This window comes from Pseudomassariella vexata, assembly GCF_002105095.1.
Source record: "Pseudomassariella vexata strain CBS 129021 chromosome Unknown BCR38scaffold_17, whole genome shotgun sequence".
NCBI classification, from domain to species: Eukaryota; Fungi; Ascomycota; class Sordariomycetes; order Amphisphaeriales; family Pseudomassariaceae; genus Pseudomassariella; species Pseudomassariella vexata.
The window spans coordinates 572,401-590,097 of record NW_024467972.1 but is presented as its reverse complement, the minus strand read 5'-3'; the positions used below and the strand labels follow the sequence as shown (position 1 = coordinate 590,097).

Genomic DNA, 17,697 nt, shown 5'->3' with positions numbered 1-17,697 from the left:
TGGGGTAAGTCGACCTGATAGAATATGACCTGCTTCGCAACATATTGAGCCCCTTGAGTCAGATCGTTCTTCAGTACTCTGTAATTGGATCTGTCTGACATCAACCCCCTTCACCTAGCCCGAGAAACAAAGACAACAGAGACGGAATCATGCTTAACATCATTGTCGTTGGCGGAGGAATAGCGGGCCTCTCCGCTGCCCTGGCTCTCCGCAGAGCAAACCACATCGTTCATGTCTACGAACGTTCGGCATTCAACAATGAGGTCGGAGCTGCGATTCACGTACCGCCAAATGCGTCCCGTACCTTGCTTGCCTGGGGCTTGGATCCCGTGAGTGCCAAGTTCGTAACGGTCAAATCAAGCTTCCGGGCCAAGGCAGCGACTCTGGAGAGATTTCATGTCGGCACGACTGAGTCTTCGGTTCTTTCAAAGTATGGAGCCCCTTGGTTTTTCGCCCATCGGGTCGATCTCCATGAGGAGCTCAAGAGGCTGGCTACCGAGACTGACGGAGCAGGTGTCCCAGTCACAGTGCATCTCAAGTCTGAGGTTGTTGGATACGTACGTATAATAACACCCTGCTGGTTATGTAATGCTGAGTTTCCATTCAGGACCCTGTAACACCCTCAATCACTCTGGCAAACGGCCATGTTCAGACAGCGGATGTCGTCATCGGCGCTGATGGAATCCATACTACTGCAATCGAGGCCGTCCTTGGAAGATCCAACCCCCCGGTGCCATCCAAGGACATGTATAACTTCTGTTATCGGTTTCTCATCCCGGCCGCAGATATTGAACAAGATTCCCAAACACGGTTCTGGAATGAGGACGATGATGGCCGGATGAAGTTCTTCGTGGGGGACATGAAACGACTTGTATCCTATCCGTGTCGCAAGTACGTACCCATTGTGCCACTGGTTTTTCAATCGGAATGGACTTCGAAACTGACCTCGTCAAGCAATGAGATACACAATTTCGTCGCCATATTTCACCAGGATGATTTATCGATGATGAAGAAGGAGGGTAATAGTTCCCCTTGACAGATTTCACATGCTCCGTATCGTTATACTCACACATCAACAGATTGGGATGCTCCTGTGGACAAGTCGCAGCTCCTCGAGAGATATTCTGACGTCCACCCGGACCTCAGAGCGGTGCTTGGGTAAGTCTAATAGATCCAAAATCATACAAGACAGTTCTTATACGTGCTCACAAACTACTTCCAGAAAAGCGACCGAGATAAGGCAATGGGCCCTCCTTTTCCGTCCCCCTATTCCTACTTGGACCAAGGCCAAGATGGCTTTGGCAGGCGATGCTGCCCATCCCATGCTGCCACGTAAGACTCGCTGCTCTCAATTTGTCTGATTAACTGAGACTGAAATAAATTTGAAGACCAAGGACAAGGTGGTGCACAAGGAATCGAGGACGGTGTCGTACTCGGACTAGTTCTTTGTGGCGCCAAAGCCGACGACGTTGCAGATCGACTGAAATTATACGAAACGATTCGTCGGAATCGCGCAAGCTTGATGCAAGTCTTCAGTAATGCAGGACAGGATGAGCCAGAACTCATTCAGAAGGAAGCTTCCCAATTCATGCCGATTGAGAAAGTGCCCAGTACGTCATGCACCAATGATTATTGACGAGAATCACGCTGACCATTATTGCTTCAGAGGGCCCAGAAGAATTCTTCGATTATAACTTTGGATATGATGTGGTACAGGATTCTCTGAATCATCTCAAACAGGTTGATCCGACGTTTGAGTTGCCGTTGTCGTTCTTTCAGCAGCAGCCAGGAAGAGGCGCTTATCCTTAGAACCACTTGATTTGTGATCTGTGTGAGGACAGAAACACATCACCAACTCTAGGTTGAAAGCGCCGACCTTGAGAGTGTTATGGGCTAGTTAATGAAGGACTTAAGTTGGACGAGCTCCCCAGAATGTAGGGGCTCGCAACTCCGAGCACAGCCTTGTTCATGATCTAAAGAACACGCGACTCGTTCATACTTTAAACTAGACTTATATAACCTCTCAATGTGTTGAATTCAGAAGGTACGAGTCCTAGCCTCTACTATGGTTCATGATTCGTAATTATCTCATGTTGTTTCCAATAGAAGCTTGACTACAAGATTGATGCTTCACTGAGATCATCTCCTCATCCATCCAGCCTTGATACGATAGACCTACGTGCGACGCGTATGCCACCAAAACAAGGGACCCAGTACAGTCTTCACAATGTATGAATATATTCTGGCCCAAATGCATGCCGCCAGCATCAATGAAATGAATTGCTCGAGCTTCGCAGTTGATGTGAGCAGTTCATTCCCCACAATTCAACCTAGAATCGCTTCCTCAGTGCCTCTCCATAGCTTTAGAACTATGAAATGCACTGGGTCAAAAGCAAGGAACACAAAACCCAGCGAAATTTTCCCCAAGCCTAGTTGGAGGTGGCCATACTGGTGGTCGGCAGAGAAGGGCAGGAAGGTGCCGTAGAGGTTCCATGCCTTAACGTTGACTTCCCAAGTCCTCCACGAAGCGTCCATGCCATTCGCTTAGGGGTTTTCTTGTCTCACATAGGCAAGCCTCGAGTCAATATCGTTATTTTCTGCGTTATCGGGCGTGAAGTAGCTAATTTTGTCCTGGATTCCTCAGAGTTCGGTGACTTGAGCGCTAGAGGACCGCTAAGATGTTAGCTAAAGATCCTACAAGGCTAGTAGGGGCCTCTAGCACTGCAAATTAGTAAACAGAGCGAGCCCTTAGCTTAGCAACCACTTGGTAACCAAGTTACTAACTAAGTCTCCAAATTGATGTGCCTTGGCAACCAAAATCGAGAATTAGTGGGTTGAGCTGTCTCGAGGTTTGTACACAGGTGCTGTTCACTACGGAATTAGTACTTTTGTTTTGTGCTTCAAAGCTATTAGCTGCAGTCGTATATTTATACAAAGTTACTTTTCCTTGCTTGTTCTTTGTTTGGTGCTACATTGGTCAACTGCGGCGAGAGCTGACAGCTAAGGTGAGAGAGATTACGTGGTCAAGCGAGACAGCCCCGCGAAGGGTCCAGGTTATCTTCGTGTCAGAGCTTAAGCCTACTCGTAAAAGTATCGCATTCACGATACCAAATCCTGGTGGAATCCTGTGCTGCCAATCATTCTGCCATTCGAACCCTATATCAGACAAGCACAACATAGCTTCCACATTTGATTAATTCAGTGGACGACACGAAAAGAATAGCCTAACACCACGGGTATGGCATTACAATTCATCAACCAGGGTACGATTGAAATAGGCACGTCTGAGATGCCACGCGTGCTGACATCTTCCCGCATACCAGGGTTACGATGCTCGAAAACATGACAGCCGCTCTGGAATGATCTGTGTCTAACATCGTTCCCTCAACAGCTTGATTCTGAACCTACCAAACTCATGCATCGATGTACAGTGTTTCCACTCCATCATCTACTTCATCTTCTCTTACATACTTCTCGCAGGATTCTTTGACATTAGTGATGCACTGTTTCCGCCCCAATTTTGCTCGAAATTCAACATGGTGGAATCAATTTGGGTGAATTGCGTCTTAGCAGATGAAGCATATGAGTAAGGTATACGCCCCGTTCATTCAGCAAAGTAAATACCCCCCGAGACTTCCTCTGCACATTGGCTATATCAGCGTCCTACGCCGACTTCTTTGAGCGTAAGCCTGGGAAGATTTGTGGAAGAGCTTTGTGTATATTGATTTGGGGTCTTTGGAGGGATCAGGTAGTTATTGTTTAGATTGTGGAAGGAGTGATTGTGGATCCAATGGACAGTAGGGTCTTGAGTGTCCTCTCGCTATAGGAGCCGTTGTATAGGTCAAGGTATAGTTGTCTGAGATCTGAAGGCTATATTAGTTGGTTTTATAAGAAAATGGTACAGGCATGAGGACTACTGAAGCTAGCCGATCAAGCATAAGTGCATCATTATAACAAAACTTAGAATTTGAAGTCCGTTGTAATGGCATAATGAGAACGGATGGGACAACCTTTTCGCATGGAATAACTAAGACAATTTCATTAGCATTTTTACCACTATTCACGCCTATTATCCATTATCCTGTAGCTAAGGGCGTAAAGTTTCAAGAAGGCGTATACATCAGCTTGTTCTAAGGCGTGACATACTTTGGGTCTCTTATAGCTAGCCAACACTATCATGCTTGACCTGTCCTTTTAATTCCCTCCGTTCCACGTAAAATATGTGACGATATCACAAAGGAGGACGCTGAATGTTGCACGTTTCCAATTTACTTTATTGGGCCAACCACTCCTTGCCCCAGGATAGCCTGCGTTGCACATGCACCCCGCAGCGATCATGACGGCATAAATGTAAGTGAAGCTGCATTTTCGTTCTTAAGCCGATTCAAGCCATTTCTTTATCATCGGGAGACTCGCACCATCAGAAGTTCGGAAATCTGCCAGTCGTCCCCAAGCACGATTTCAGATCGACCTAATTATGTCCTGTGCATAACCCTCTAGCCGACAATAACGGGTTTCGTATCAAAACCCCCATTATCCATCTTGGTCACGCATCGCAGTCAACTTCTTAGGCCTATACTGGGTGAAAATGGCGGGTTCGACTATGGCATCGAAGTGCCCTGTCCGCTCAACTGGCACAAACGAATTCCCCGTGATCGACTTCAGTAGGTACGAAAACGACCCGCATTCGGTATCGTCCGAGATATTCGATGCCGCAAGCCAATGGGGGTTTCTAGTCCTTAAAGGGCACGGTATCCCCAAGGAAGACGTCGATGAGATGTTTTGCTTGGTGAGCCAGTCTACCTATGCCCTTACTAGGTTACAAGACGTAGATTTGACGTGGAATTCCTAGTCTGAGCAGTTCTTTCGCCAGCCACAGAAGGTAAAGCAAGAGAAATGGTTGAACATGAAGGGGCAAGGCTACGACCTGAAGGAATCGGTGTAAGTCCATCCCATAACCTGACAGGAACCATCCTCAAGGGCCAATTACTGAGGAATATCTCTAGCATCGGAGTCCACGAAGCCTGCTGCTTCGGCAACGTCGCCGACGCAAACCTCACCAGTCCCAACTTCTCCAGTTGGTGGACTCCCGAAAGACGCAAGCGCATCGAGCAATTCCGATCCAAATGCCAACTCCTCTCCAATAAGATCTTTGAAGCCATCGCCCTAGCCATGGGCCTCTCTCCGTCAACCTTCATAGAGGCCCATTCCCCCCACAAAGAGCCAGGCAACGCCCTGCGATTGATCCGGTACCATCCCCTCGCCGCGCCCCCGGATCCCAAGTTCCCTCGGTTGTGTGAGCACACTGATTGGGGTACCATGACATTCCTCTTCGCGACGACGCCGGGGCTGGAGGTCAGGACGCCGGGGGATAAAGAGTGGGTTGTGGCGCCGGTGGTGGAGGATGCCATTGTGGTGAATATTGCGGATGGTCTGGCGCTGTGGAGTGGGAAGGCGTTGAAGAGTACGTTGCATCGGTTGTCTTGGGAGAGTGTGCCGTTTGATAGGGAGAGGTATAGCATGGCTTATTTCATTAATGCCAATGCCGGTGAGTTTCCCCCCTTCTCTTGTTTCTGAGAGCACAATTTATAGTTGATCTGACATGCCTGGTACCGCAAAGATGCGCCTATCAAAATCCTTCAACGCGCGTCTGGCACTGGAGAAGGAATGTTACGGTTTGTGGAGACGCCTCTTTCTATGTCGGCGACATTTGGGGATTATCAAGCCGTCCGGGTCAAAATGATTGAGAAGCACGACACGCACATCACGGAAGATGAGCTCAGGGTAGACCCTAAATTTCTGGAAATGGTAAAGAACATCGGGGTCGCGCATGGAACGGGGCTGTCTGTTGAAGAAGAGAAAGCCAAAGAGGAGGCTGACGGCTTGTTGGATGCAGCCCAGGTTGCATAATACAGCAGGGGTTTTTCCTAGGCACGGGTTGGATCAACCTAACCACATTCATCACGTCTCTGGTGAGTGAGTTGATATGGTATCTGGACTAGTGGGTGTACACTGGTGGATATTTGGTGGATATGGCTTCTCCGATACTCAACAGTTATAGACCATCGTTGATCTGTGTCTTCGTAGCTGAACGGTGACTGTGTCTGGTCTAACAAAATCAGAACAAAAGGCTTCATTCTATACCTATGTATAAACCTACGTAGGCCCTATTCTAGAAGCTACTGTGATTATACGCAGCCACTATATACCCACTTAGCCACATACCAGCGATAATCCATAATTATGGAGCATCGGTGAATCTATGTCCAGGTTTTGATGGATTTGAAGTACGGTAGGAATCCTGGTGCGCTGCAATCTGATTAATCCGGATAAAGGTTTTGCGGGTTACCTGTCGAGTGGAACATACACATGTGTAACATCGAGCCTGGTGGCGTCAAAACAAACTACGCGACATCGTCTGTAAAAGAAATGGCTAAGCGACACCCGGCTTATGCTGACCCGGCCTATCCTACCAACGCCTTGCTATCGTATATGCTTCACGAGCAAAGCCGTAGCACTTGGACCGAACCGCAGGCGATCGCGGCCGCTATGTATCGTCTGGTCAGCCGCGGCGAGAAAATTCCCATTCGAGCGCCCCTTGGTGCCGATGCCTATGGATGATCATGATGGATATTGAAAGCGTAAAAAAAGACCTGGAAGAACTCAAGGAGCTCAGTTTGGGTGTGGGTAAGACGGAGCAACTTGACTCGATTGGGTTTTTGAAGAAGGCATAAGAAATAGAGGAAAGTCTGGATGCATTAGACTAAGTATCTGCGACAATTTGTAGCATTGAAAGTCCTCTATACCAAAGTATATAACCGCTAAGAGGATCAGTCTCCAAGTCCAGTGAAGCTAAAAGTCTGAATTTTCCCTAGGCAGCCTAGGAACAAAGGGATTATGCCACGCGACACGCCTACATAGAAGTGGCTGTTGGCTCCTTAGAGTTGGAACCTGTAACCCGAAAGTACCATAATCTCATTTAGCACACTGAAGTATTGCCTGTACAGCCCATTTGACAACCGTGACACAAGTTATGCTTCTCCTTCACGGTAGACCAGATGTCTCCCTCGCCTATGTTATCACCACTCACATAATTGTGTTAATATAAGATCTAAGCTGCACCCTGCACCTAAAGTACCGGTTATTCAATATACTATTCTGTAGATAATAACGCTGGATTTTCCGTGATGTAGTGGCTATGTCTACGGACCTCTGCACATGGTCGACTAATGGTACATACGTAGCGATGTCATCTGTCAAACAACCACAGTAAGTGTGACGGGCTCACTGCGAAACTATACAGCTCAACATGGCCAAATACTGTTAATTATCTAACTGAGGAGGAAAGTAAAATATGCGAGTTGTCCCGGGAACACGGACTATGTTTTGTGTGCCCTCGATGGTTCCTTTGGTGGATCCGGACGCACGGTCCTTGCAGCTCCGGATCCCATATCAGGCACAGCCTGTCACAGTAAGATACAATCCACAAAGAGCTACGTTAAAGCCACAGTTCCATGTCCACTAACACCAATGCGCAGAGATTGCATCACACGGCCCACATAAGTTACCTGATATCTTTCCACTTGTATTTGCACTATGAACCTGTTAGAGCTATTAGCCTCCATCTCCTTTACTAATCTCTACTAGATTACTAGGTAGGCCCTTCTAGCTTACTAGTTACTAGGTTCCGGATCGCGAATACTAACAGATTAGCTTACGATAGTAGGTTAGTAAGCTACTTACGTAGCCTCCCTGTCTTCCTAGTTCCTTAGAGTATTGTTCCTCCTTTCCATAGTAGGGTTCTGCTACTATGGAAAGACGCTCCTACTAAACTTAGATTCCTTAAGAATCAGTCTCCCAATATACTGTCAGAGAACAGAATGCCATAGGCACCAGTGGGTGTCAGGACACTGAACGCAAGACACCGGTGGGGCGCCGGAGGGGTGTTTCGGACAAAAGACTCCCGAGTCATGATTACAATCTATGTGAAGCTTTGGGATGACGAGAGTCAAGATCCTTGGCATCGCCGACCCTGCTGTTATGCCGGGTCCAAGCGGCGGCCTAGCTATCTATATAAGGACCATCTTGAAGTAGGATAGGGAAGGAGCAGAGATCAATGCATCACCGTGGGCACCCCTACCTGAGACCGCCAGTGACCACCCGGTATTACGTAGGAGGGACGCCCGTTACTCCCCATCACTCTGTACTATTGCCTTCGGCCTAGCCGTACCCTGACATATACGCACCCATAATAATAGCGCAACCCTAGCCGTTTTTTACACTCCCCGAATAATATCATGAGATGTGTGGTATCCCTGTTACATCTATAGTTAATAGCTAGGGCAGTCGCCTGAGGGGTGTCAGATACAATGGGTCACGTGACCTACTAAGACTAACCTGATTGCCAGCCACTGGGACTCAGCTAAAAGTCCCTCTGCAGAAGAGCACACAGAACACAGACAATAATCAATCCGTCGCACTAAACGGTCACATTACCGTCACTTCATAAGATACGGGAATATCTGACATTTTTTTTTAGCTACACGTTATTATTAAGGGTACTTCCGAGTACTAGTAATCTGCACTAAACTGCTAGTACCTCCCTAATAAATATAGGCACTACATAGAAGAATAAATGCATATACCTCAATTCGCTAAAACCTATATGTTACGTTGGAAGTGCAGCTAGTTTGTGAGTACTATAGGGTTTGTACGTGATCGCAGACTTATTATTCTCGATTAAAACCGAATATAATAGCTATAATTGACAAAGAAAGGGTCTTTATTCCCGTTATCCTCTTCAAATTCTGACATTGATTGCTGCGACGAAGCCGACTCTAGCTTATCCATTACATGCGTCTAAGCGTTATGTTCAAACTTTTGAGAGATGCTTCCGAATTTGCTATAAATTAGGGAAGTTCGGAAGTATCGGTCAAAAATGGCATAGGTGAAAATTGACAAATAGATGTCCTTGACCCATTGCGTTAACAGTGGGTTTAACCCCCGTTTTTAGGCTTGACAAGTAGGTGCAAGTGGAAATCTGAAGTCAGTTGCACTGGCCTTACTTTGCAGGCACTCTGATTGGCTCACCAAATCGCTCGGACCAGGCCAAGCTCTGACGTTGCTTTGATCGCATGAAGCTATCATCAGTACGGAAGAATCCCTCATACCAATCAACCACACTCACAGTTCAAGCCATTGAACAGCACCCAAGATGCGCCGGACACTACGACTTTTGGCCAATGTCAAGCCAGTGCGCTACCTGGAGGCGGGCAACCCGACGGGCCTGACAGGCCTGTACACGCACAGCTCGCCCCGCTCGTCGCTGCTCTTCCTCTACAGCAAAACCCTCGACAAACTCAAGGAAGCCCCCGAATCCTCACTTTACCGCCAATCCGTCGAGGCTGTCACCAAGCACCGCATGGCCATCGTCGCCGCTCAGGAGCCCCCGGGTTACAAGGAGTGGCAGGAGAAGGCCAAGAAGATGCTCTCCGACCAGCCCGAAAGCTTCAAGCTCTCGTCCAATGCGAATATCGACGGTGGCAAGTCCAATATCGTCTACCAGAACGGCCAGGCGTTCATGATCCGACACACGCCATCTGAAAAGGACTCGCGGTACGAGGAATGGGATGGCGAGCTCGATGAGGGTGGCGAGCTTGAGGGTCTGCGCTCAGAGGAAGAGCGTGAGGATTTGGAGAATTTGTTCAACAGACAGCCGCTGGAGCTTTCCGACAAGGTCAGATGGGACCCGGAGCCACAGATGACTGCCGACCAGTAAGGATGACTTGCATCTGTCTGCAGGGGCTTCAAAATCACATACTGATGGGGCAACAGGGTTGAGGAGATTGAGACGAAGATTGGAGCTGGGCTCATCGAGGAGATCGTGCAAGTGGCCAAGAGCGAGCTGCATCTCGCCAATATTATGATGCAGGCCAAGCCGTAAGTGCCCCATCGCGACGTTGATTACTTCTAAGCTAACGTCTACAGATGGGAGAACTTGGAAGAGAAGCCGGTCGAGGGCCAGTGGACCTACTTCGACCGTAATGCAGCATAAACGTCTAGCTTGGTTATGCAAGGAGGGAAATTGCTTCACATTCAATCAGTGAGGTCATGTACAGTATGGACGGTACAATGTACATATTCACGGCATTACACGAGCCCAAATAGTAGAACAGGATTTGCCAAGTCGCCACAACTCCAACCGCAATTATGTCCTGCACTCGCCTGAGGTTGTGACGAGAAAATTCGATCCGTGGCCCAAATTGACTTTCAAGAAATCCTTGGTGGCGTCGGCACATCTCTCACACACGTAAGACTCGGGGGTTGCATATTGATGAGGAACATGCTAAGTGGAAGCCTTGTCGGATGCTGGCACACGTGTGCTCGACCGAATTTGGATTAAACTAGGAGCACATCCGATCAGACGTAGATGAATAGAGCGATGACCTTCTGAACTGGAATGGTGAGTAGTTCAATACAATATAGGCAGATTCTCCCAAGACCATCCAACAATGACCGATGATACCGGGTGCAGGCGTACTGCGGGCGCACTGCATAGATCCAGATTATCTATTAAAATCAGTAAATTCGTCATTTAATAGCCTGCTCTGCGCATGGATGATTTCCACGAGCCGTCCACATGCCTTGAGCATGACATACTGTGGTCCCGAATGTGTAAACGTGTACCGGTAGGCAACACTTTCAACCAACTCTTTTTCCGTGACGGAAACCCACACCGGGCGGGAAATTTGGCCATGGGCGAATTACCAACATTCTGGCAACCCCCCCTTACGCCCGAAGGAAGCGTGCTTGACAACAATTTCCCCCGGGAAGACTGATATGTCATTTCTCACATCTGGTAGGGATTCCAAGCTGCCATCGGCAATTCTGAACCACTTCTTGTATTGAAACCCTTCTCCCCTCGTTTTCTGGAAGTAAAAAGACACAAAACAACACAACAAGGCTCTGCGCGAGGAAAATCTCAACCATAATAGACCGTCTGCACGCTCACGCATCCATGCGAACGGAGCTGCTTTGAGATACCTCGGGGAGAAGGTCCGGACAGTTCGAATGCTAGGAAAGGATGGACGCTTTTAATGGAAGCTATATCAAGACAGCGTAGTCTTATATCTGGTAGTTTTGTAAGCCCAACAATTCAGATACTGTCGTTTCATCTATGACACATCCTTAGAAATTCTAAGTCATTCGAGTCCTATGGAGCTGTCTTTAGAGTCCATTATAGCCATGATTGGCTTATTCTTGGCCTTGCCAGCGGCTATTCAGGCTATACTCTTTACCTGGGCTGGTTTATACCGAAGCAGACCGGAAACACTGCCACGTTCGTCCCTTCTACCAGGTAATTTCCTGTTGCCAGGTTTTATGAAAATAATAAGCCATGATACCAGCAACACCCAGCCCATCGCCGAGAAATCAGTTCACCTTCCTGAGCTTACAATCATCATGGGCGGTCCAGATTCACCTTGACCTGGCCGGCCTCGTAATAATAAAGGATACAACACGCCGCATGAAGATAACTCGGTTAGTGGCCTTTGTTTCCCGCACCTAGCATCAATCAGTGGGTGGAAATATAAGCCTCCTATATTGAATAATTACTAAGCAGATACTCACATCGGACAACCATGTGGTCTTCGATAACCCGTAACAGTTTCATCTCAACTAACGTCAACCATCCAACGAAAAGTTGCGTCGAAATTACTCAGCCCAATCAACATGAGAAATTTCTTCAAGCCATTTCTCGATAATATAGCCTGTCTAAACCTCATTCATATACATCACAAAAGCGATGGGTTGATATGCAGGGATGAGACGCAATTGTCGAACTCAGTCGATGCGTTGTAACGGCCAACGGAGTATATTGGCTTCTAGGTCATCACTACGACGATTTTCATCACTTAACCTGGAGCCGGATGTCAACCTCCTAGCTTAGTGCCGCACCGTTCACAATTATTTAGAGATAAGACTATATGCAACGATAGACGCATGACAAGTTGCTGGATCTCGGGGAACGTCACACTGATTATATAGCGTTCCCTACCTTTTTCGCTTACGTTTAAGAATTGATCCTCTTTCTTCGCTCTAATATTGAGCTATCGCATCGTGAGTTGGGTTATCGAAAGAGATACCGGCTTTGCGTTGAACGCAGCTCCCAGCGGCAACACGCCGCGGCATTGATGAATTAGCCATATGACTTTAAGATGTTGGAAGCGATTGAAACAGCATTTCTCTTTCATTTGATTCACTTGCTGTTACACAGAAATTGAGTAAGTCTCCGGTGATCTGATGTGAAAAGTGTTATGAGACGTAACTATGTTTAAAATATAAGTTAAGTTAAGCGTACTGTTTTTGACCCCCCGAGCCCTACTAATGATTCACAGTGTCATACCCACCACTTTCTGAAACTGTCAGAGAACAGAATGCCATAGGCACCAGTGGGTGTCAGGACACTGAACGCAGGACACCGGCGGGCCGCCGGAGGGGTGTTTCGGACAAAAGACTCCCGAATCATGATTACAATCTATGTGAAGCTTTGGGATGACGAGAGTCAAGATCCTTGGCATCGCCGACCCTGCTGTTATGCCGGGTCCAAGCGGCGGCCTAGCTATCTATATAAGGACCATCTCGAAGTAGGATAGGGAAGGAGTTGTCAGAGCCACAAGTGTCATCCGAGGCGGGCCGGCTTCCACCAGGTAGGAAGCCGTTTGTGGCGGCTAGAGAGCCGTTTGCAGCGGATAGGGAATCGCTTGGTTGCAGATAAGGAGCCGCTGTCCAAGATATTGGCCGAAGTCGGAGGAACACAGACATACGGAAGCAAACATCCAGAATCCAAGAGAGAACCTCGGCTGGCTATAAGTAAGGAGTCGAGACGGAGGAAGATAGAGAGGACAGAGATCAATGCATCACCGTGGGCACCCCTACCTGAGACCGCCAGTGACCACCCGGTATTACGTAGGAGGGACGCCCGTTACTCCCCATCACTCTGTACTATTGCCTTCGGCCTAGCCGTACCCTGACAGAAACAGAGTTCAGGTTACAGAGAACTTCCATAACCAACTGACAATATCACCCCGAAAATCGATATGAGATTACAGGTTGTCTGCACCAGCTATGTATACAAACTCAAGCTCAGTATGAAGCACCAGATGAAGAGCGGGACCCACAAGACTTGCATCAATAACTGCACAATAGATGTCTAGATTCCCAGCCCCCTTGAATGCAGCAACCATATACTCGTCGTAATTATTAAATTTGGTCGAACATTCTTAAAGATAGGGAAGAAGCCTCCAATGTGTGGACAAATAGTAGAGAAACTATTTCGGTGCCGCTGGGAGCGGGATTCCATGGAATCTCTTCGCCAAAACATCCAACGCCAACACACATCACTTACCCTCTGGATCAGTGTTATTTCGCTCGTGATCGGCTATATTTTCCCTGCTCCACGGAGAACTAACGTGTTGGGCGTGAAGGACACGGAAGAGGCAAGAGGCCAACGGATACTACATTGAGCCACATCTACATATATTAGCAGTTTCCTTAGGTTTCACCACGGTTAGGAGACAGAAAAGTGACGTGACATGGGACAAATCTCTGTCCAAATCCTAAATAAAACCATGATTCATGAAGCTTACGTTTTTTGTTTTTAACCGATTCGACCGCCTCGCCTTTTCAGTCTCTCTATCTGTCTGAGGACATAATCATCGAATTTGTTGTAGTGCTAGGAAAAATGAGTAAATACCTGATGCGAGTGCATATGGGGTGTGAATTGTTATGTTGGAAAAGGATGGCCAGGTCAGCTATTCTGGCCTGGCAGAGCTCTTTTATAGCTCTTATCTATCTTATCTCTAGCTATAGGGCAACCCCCCATGGGGTCACGTATCAATACCAATAGCGTGGTCAAAGCACGCTACTCTCCATCCTTATAATTATCCTCCAATTCGTCAGAACTATTCAGTCAAGGAAAACTAGAACGGTACATGGTAGAGTGAATGACCAATGAACTCCAAATCTTTCCTGTACGATGTTTTCCTCCTGTCATTCCAAAGATGGCACAGCGAATAGTGCGGCGAAGAAGGCCATGGTCATATTGGCAGCGGTCTTCGTCGAGTCGAGGAGCTGTCCCGTTTGGAAGTCCTCACCATCTCCTTAAAACACTTGATGAACTACCGAAGGGTAAAAAGTAAAAGACAGGACGACATGTTATTATTTGTGATTTAGTGCGGCACTTGAGAAGAGAGCTCAAAATAATAACCTAGAACATAGAACCGAATGCAAGGGATCTTCAAGTTACGAAAGTTGATGAGGAGCATCTTCACTGTTGTTTGTAGTAGGCTCCAGGCATTTTGCCCTGAGAACACATGGTAGTTCGATTGACTGTAGCAGTCAATCCGTTGTATTGATATAGTATAAAGTATGCAAGTACCTTAAGTTAGCAACAGGGCAGGACTCTCCGTGATATGGACTGCAACTTGACCCGGTATGCATGTCAATAAAATGGTGTCTGGGAGTTTCCAACAGGTGGTACCAGCATTCATCTAATGTTATTTACAAGTACCGGCACATATTCGACATTTACGAAAGTCGGGAGTTGTTGAAAACCCAAAAGCAGGTTAGGATGATCCAGCTGAAATTAAGACATGCATCAGCTACTAGAACTCATAAACATCCCAAAGCGGGTAGAGAACACGTTTGGAAGGTACACATTACCAAACCATGAAATTCATAAATGCAAATCCAACGTGCTGACAGTGACATCTGACACTTGCACATAAAAGATGTGGTCCCTCACGGCCACCCCCACACAATCCGGCCTCGGCTAAGCACCTAAATCCGGAAATCCGGAATAATGGGCAGAGCCCGGCCATCACCGGCGTCATGATGGTTCATCTAACGCCATGGCCCTCCAAAACCGCCGCTCATTTTCCAAGCCAGCGGCACCCTAGGAGGAGAGAGTTTTTGTTCCTGAATCTGCTCTCTTTTTCTCCCCTCGGAAATTCGTTCCATATTATCTATTTATATATTACTGAGTAGAATCTATTAATATTTCTTATTGGCACGCGAAATCCTGATCGTTAGTCTCTTCCAAAAGAAAACCCCCGCCCCGAAACTATGCGAATTCTCGCATCATCGTCGACCCCTCCGTTGCGCCTTCTGTCCACACGACCGCTAGCGAGGTTAGAAAGCAGGCGGTCTTTATGCAATCAGTGCTGGCAAAAGTCCGGGCGGCCACGGGGAGCGGCAAGGACTTCGGCCGCGGCCAGTTTCTTTGCGACGACACGGCCAAACACGCGATTACGGCGCTATTCGCGCTCACGATCGTATGCGACGGTGGGAAATGCGACAGTTGAGAAGGGTAAGCCGAATATGTGCACAATGGATCATGGCAAACTGATCGTGGAGCAGCGCATGTTGCCGACAACGTCGGCCCAATACAGGAATATGACAAGCGTGTCGCGGCAGGCCGACTGCGGGAAGACGAGCATCAAAGGGGCATTATCCAGAGCCTACAACACTTACACGATGACCTTGTCCACTACCAAGCGCGCCCTGTCGTACACCCGACCCTCGAGTCGCTGAAACCTACAAAGTCGATGTTCGGTGGGTGGTTTGGGTCGGGTAAGAGTAAAAGTCCTATCCAGGACATCCCTTCCGATCTTCCCCAGGGACTATATCTCTTTGGAGACGTGGGAAGTGGAAAAACCATGCTGATGGACTTGTTTTACGACACACTCCCGAGTGCCGTCAAAACAAAGACGAGGATACACTTTCATAACTTTATGCAGGATGTACACAAGCGGATTCACCGTATGAAGATGGAGCATGGGAACGAGATAGATGCCGTGCCTTTCGTCGCAGCCGATATCGCAGACCAGGCCAATGTGCTGTGTTTTGACGAGTTTCAGTGTACTGATGTGGCCGATGCTATGATTCTGCGCAGGTTGCTGGAGTCACTCATGTCGCATGGAGTCGTCCTGGTCACGACATCCAACCGACACCCGGATGAGCTGTATAAAAATGGCATCAACCGCGAGTCGTTTATCCCAGCCATCAATATCCTGAAAGCGCGTCTGCACGTCATCAACCTCGACTCGCCTACCGATTACCGCAAGATCCCTCGGCCTCCGTCTGGAGTATACCACACTCCCCTTGACAGTCACGCGGCAACCCACGCCGAGAAGTGGTTCCACTTCCTCGGTGACCGCGAAGATCCTGAGCCTCGATCCGAAATCCAGAAGGTCTGGGGTCGGGAAATCCACGTCCCACGCGTGAGCGGCCGGTGTGCGTGGTTTACATTCAACGAACTCATCGGGAAGGCCACCGGAGCCGCCGATTACCTCGAGCTGATGCGCAGCTACGAGGCATTCATCATCACCGAAGTCCCTGGCATGACGTTCCGGGAGCGCGACCTCGCGAGGAGATTCATCACGTTTATCGACGCCGTGTATGAATCGCACGCTAAACTCGTTCTGACCACCGCCAAGCCCCTGACGCAACTCTTCCTTTCGGCTGACGAGATGAGGGAGTCGCTCGAGAAGAACGGGAATGCCACGGACGAGGATGACGGCATGCGGGCTGTGCTGGAAGATATGAACAGCAATATAGAGCAGCTGAAGGAGTCGAATATGTTCTCGGGCGACGAGGAGAGATTTGCTTTTATCAGGGCACTGTCGAGATTGACGGAGATGGGCAGTCGGGAATGGGTCGAGCGAGGCATGGGGTTGGAGAGCCATGGAGGCAAGAAGGATCGTGATGATTGGAACAAGGTCCGCAGTAGGCAAATGGAGGACTCGATGTGAGTAGTGTATACCAGAGAATGGTTGGTCCAGAAGGATTACACTTTGGAAGCCTGGGCTGGTGCATTACATTGGCTAGATCGACATCATCCGTTATTACTTGGAAGCACCTGATTAGCATTTGCGTATACCAGTTGCGCTTTTATCCTTAGAATAGCATGGTATGTATTTTGGATATTGCTGCTGCCTGTCACAACGATACTGGACAACACAATTTATTGAGAAATCTCGAGCACCGGTTGGGGCATCGCATCAAGTGGATGTCAAAAGGTCTTCTAGCGAGGGCGACCTCCCGGTCCCCCACCTTAAAAGTCGCCGGCTCTGACATCACCCTAATTCTGTTACCTGACGTTACAAATAGCCACTACGGCCGCACGAAGGCCAATAATTACGTAGAAATTTTTTCTTTAGCATAGTCTCTACTATAGAACATGTATACGAACTTTGGAGGCTTTTTGTCCACTAGATGGTACTCTGTGCGCGATAATATAGCCTCGGCTCTAGAATTAGTTAAGAGTAGGCCTAAAAGCTAGCGGCCATAGCAGTACTACGCCACTAAGGTCCACTATATCCTTTAGTATATTTAATAGGTTCCCTTACCCCTATTTCAGTTACGCAGTAACTATGCGAGTAGGTCTTTTAAATTTCTATTGGGATTGTTTCTAGTTACATACGCGTATACGAGTACTACGCGTTCTTGCTTTTGACCTAGCTAGTTGTCAGGGTACGGCTAGACCGAAGGCGATAGTACAGAGTGATGGGGAGTAACGGGCGTCCCTCCTACGTAATACCGGGTGGTCACTGGCGGTCTCAGGTAGGGGTGCCCACGGTGATGCATTGATCTCTACTCTCCCTCTATCTTCTCCCCGGGCCTCCGCCCCTTACATAG

At 48.1% G+C, this 17,697-nt stretch overlaps 4 protein-coding genes across 4 annotated transcripts; all 4 read left to right on the top strand.

Annotated features, from left to right (window-relative positions):
* Positions 1-149: 149 nt before the first annotated feature.
* BCR38DRAFT_353527 (salicylate hydroxylase) lies at positions 150-1,809 on the top strand (the record flags this gene model as incomplete). The annotated part of the gene is made up of 7 exons (XM_040856794.1): positions 150-557; positions 608-891; positions 955-1,019; positions 1,080-1,158; positions 1,223-1,332; positions 1,389-1,610; positions 1,667-1,809. 7 exons carry the CDS (start codon positions 150-152, stop codon positions 1,807-1,809), a joined length of 1,311 nt encoding a protein of 436 aa, XP_040711217.1.
* A 2,594-nt stretch (positions 1,810-4,403) lies between these two features.
* BCR38DRAFT_448326 (uncharacterized protein) lies at positions 4,404-6,060 on the top strand. The gene is made up of 4 exons (XM_040861222.1): positions 4,404-4,789; positions 4,853-4,941; positions 5,007-5,548; positions 5,621-6,060. The coding sequence occupies exons 1-4, from the start codon at positions 4,589-4,591 to the stop codon at positions 5,908-5,910; spliced, it is 1,122 nt and encodes a 373-aa protein (XP_040711216.1). The 5' UTR covers positions 4,404-4,588; the 3' UTR covers positions 5,911-6,060.
* Positions 6,061-9,214: 3,154 nt separating this feature from the next.
* On the top strand, positions 9,215-10,054 carry BCR38DRAFT_489657 (ETC complex I subunit conserved region-domain-containing protein; the record flags this gene model as incomplete). The annotated part of the gene is made up of 3 exons (XM_040864421.1): positions 9,215-9,774; positions 9,835-9,939; positions 9,988-10,054. The coding sequence occupies 3 exons, from the start codon at positions 9,215-9,217 to the stop codon at positions 10,052-10,054; spliced, it is 732 nt and encodes a 243-aa protein (XP_040711215.1).
* A 4,860-nt stretch (positions 10,055-14,914) lies between these two features.
* Positions 14,915-17,043, top strand: BCR38DRAFT_448310 (AFG1-like ATPase). The gene is made up of 2 exons (XM_040861221.1): positions 14,915-15,367; positions 15,418-17,043. The coding sequence occupies exons 1-2, from the start codon at positions 15,124-15,126 to the stop codon at positions 16,809-16,811; spliced, it is 1,638 nt and encodes a 545-aa protein (XP_040711214.1). The 5' UTR covers positions 14,915-15,123; the 3' UTR covers positions 16,812-17,043.
* Positions 17,044-17,697: the final 654 nt, after the last annotated feature.

What these genes read in the sequence shown, in the direction of transcription:
- BCR38DRAFT_448310 (XM_040861221.1), top strand. Translation starts at nt 15,124, where the DNA reads ATGCGAATTCTCGCATCATCGTCGACCCCTCCGTTGCGCCTTCTGTCC. An exon ending in AAATGCGACAGTTGAGAAGG is followed by an intron (nt 15,368 to 15,417) that starts GTAAGCCGAATA and finishes ATCGTGGAGCAG; the next exon opens with CGCATGTTGCCGACAACGTC.
- BCR38DRAFT_448326 (XM_040861222.1), top strand. Translation starts at nt 4,589, where the DNA reads ATGGCGGGTTCGACTATGGCATCGAAGTGCCCTGTCCGCTCAACTGGC. An exon ending in TACGACCTGAAGGAATCGGT is followed by an intron (nt 4,942 to 5,006) that starts GTAAGTCCATCC and finishes GAATATCTCTAG; the next exon opens with CATCGGAGTCCACGAAGCCT. An exon ending in TTTCATTAATGCCAATGCCG is followed by an intron (nt 5,549 to 5,620) that starts GTGAGTTTCCCC and finishes GGTACCGCAAAG; the next exon opens with ATGCGCCTATCAAAATCCTT.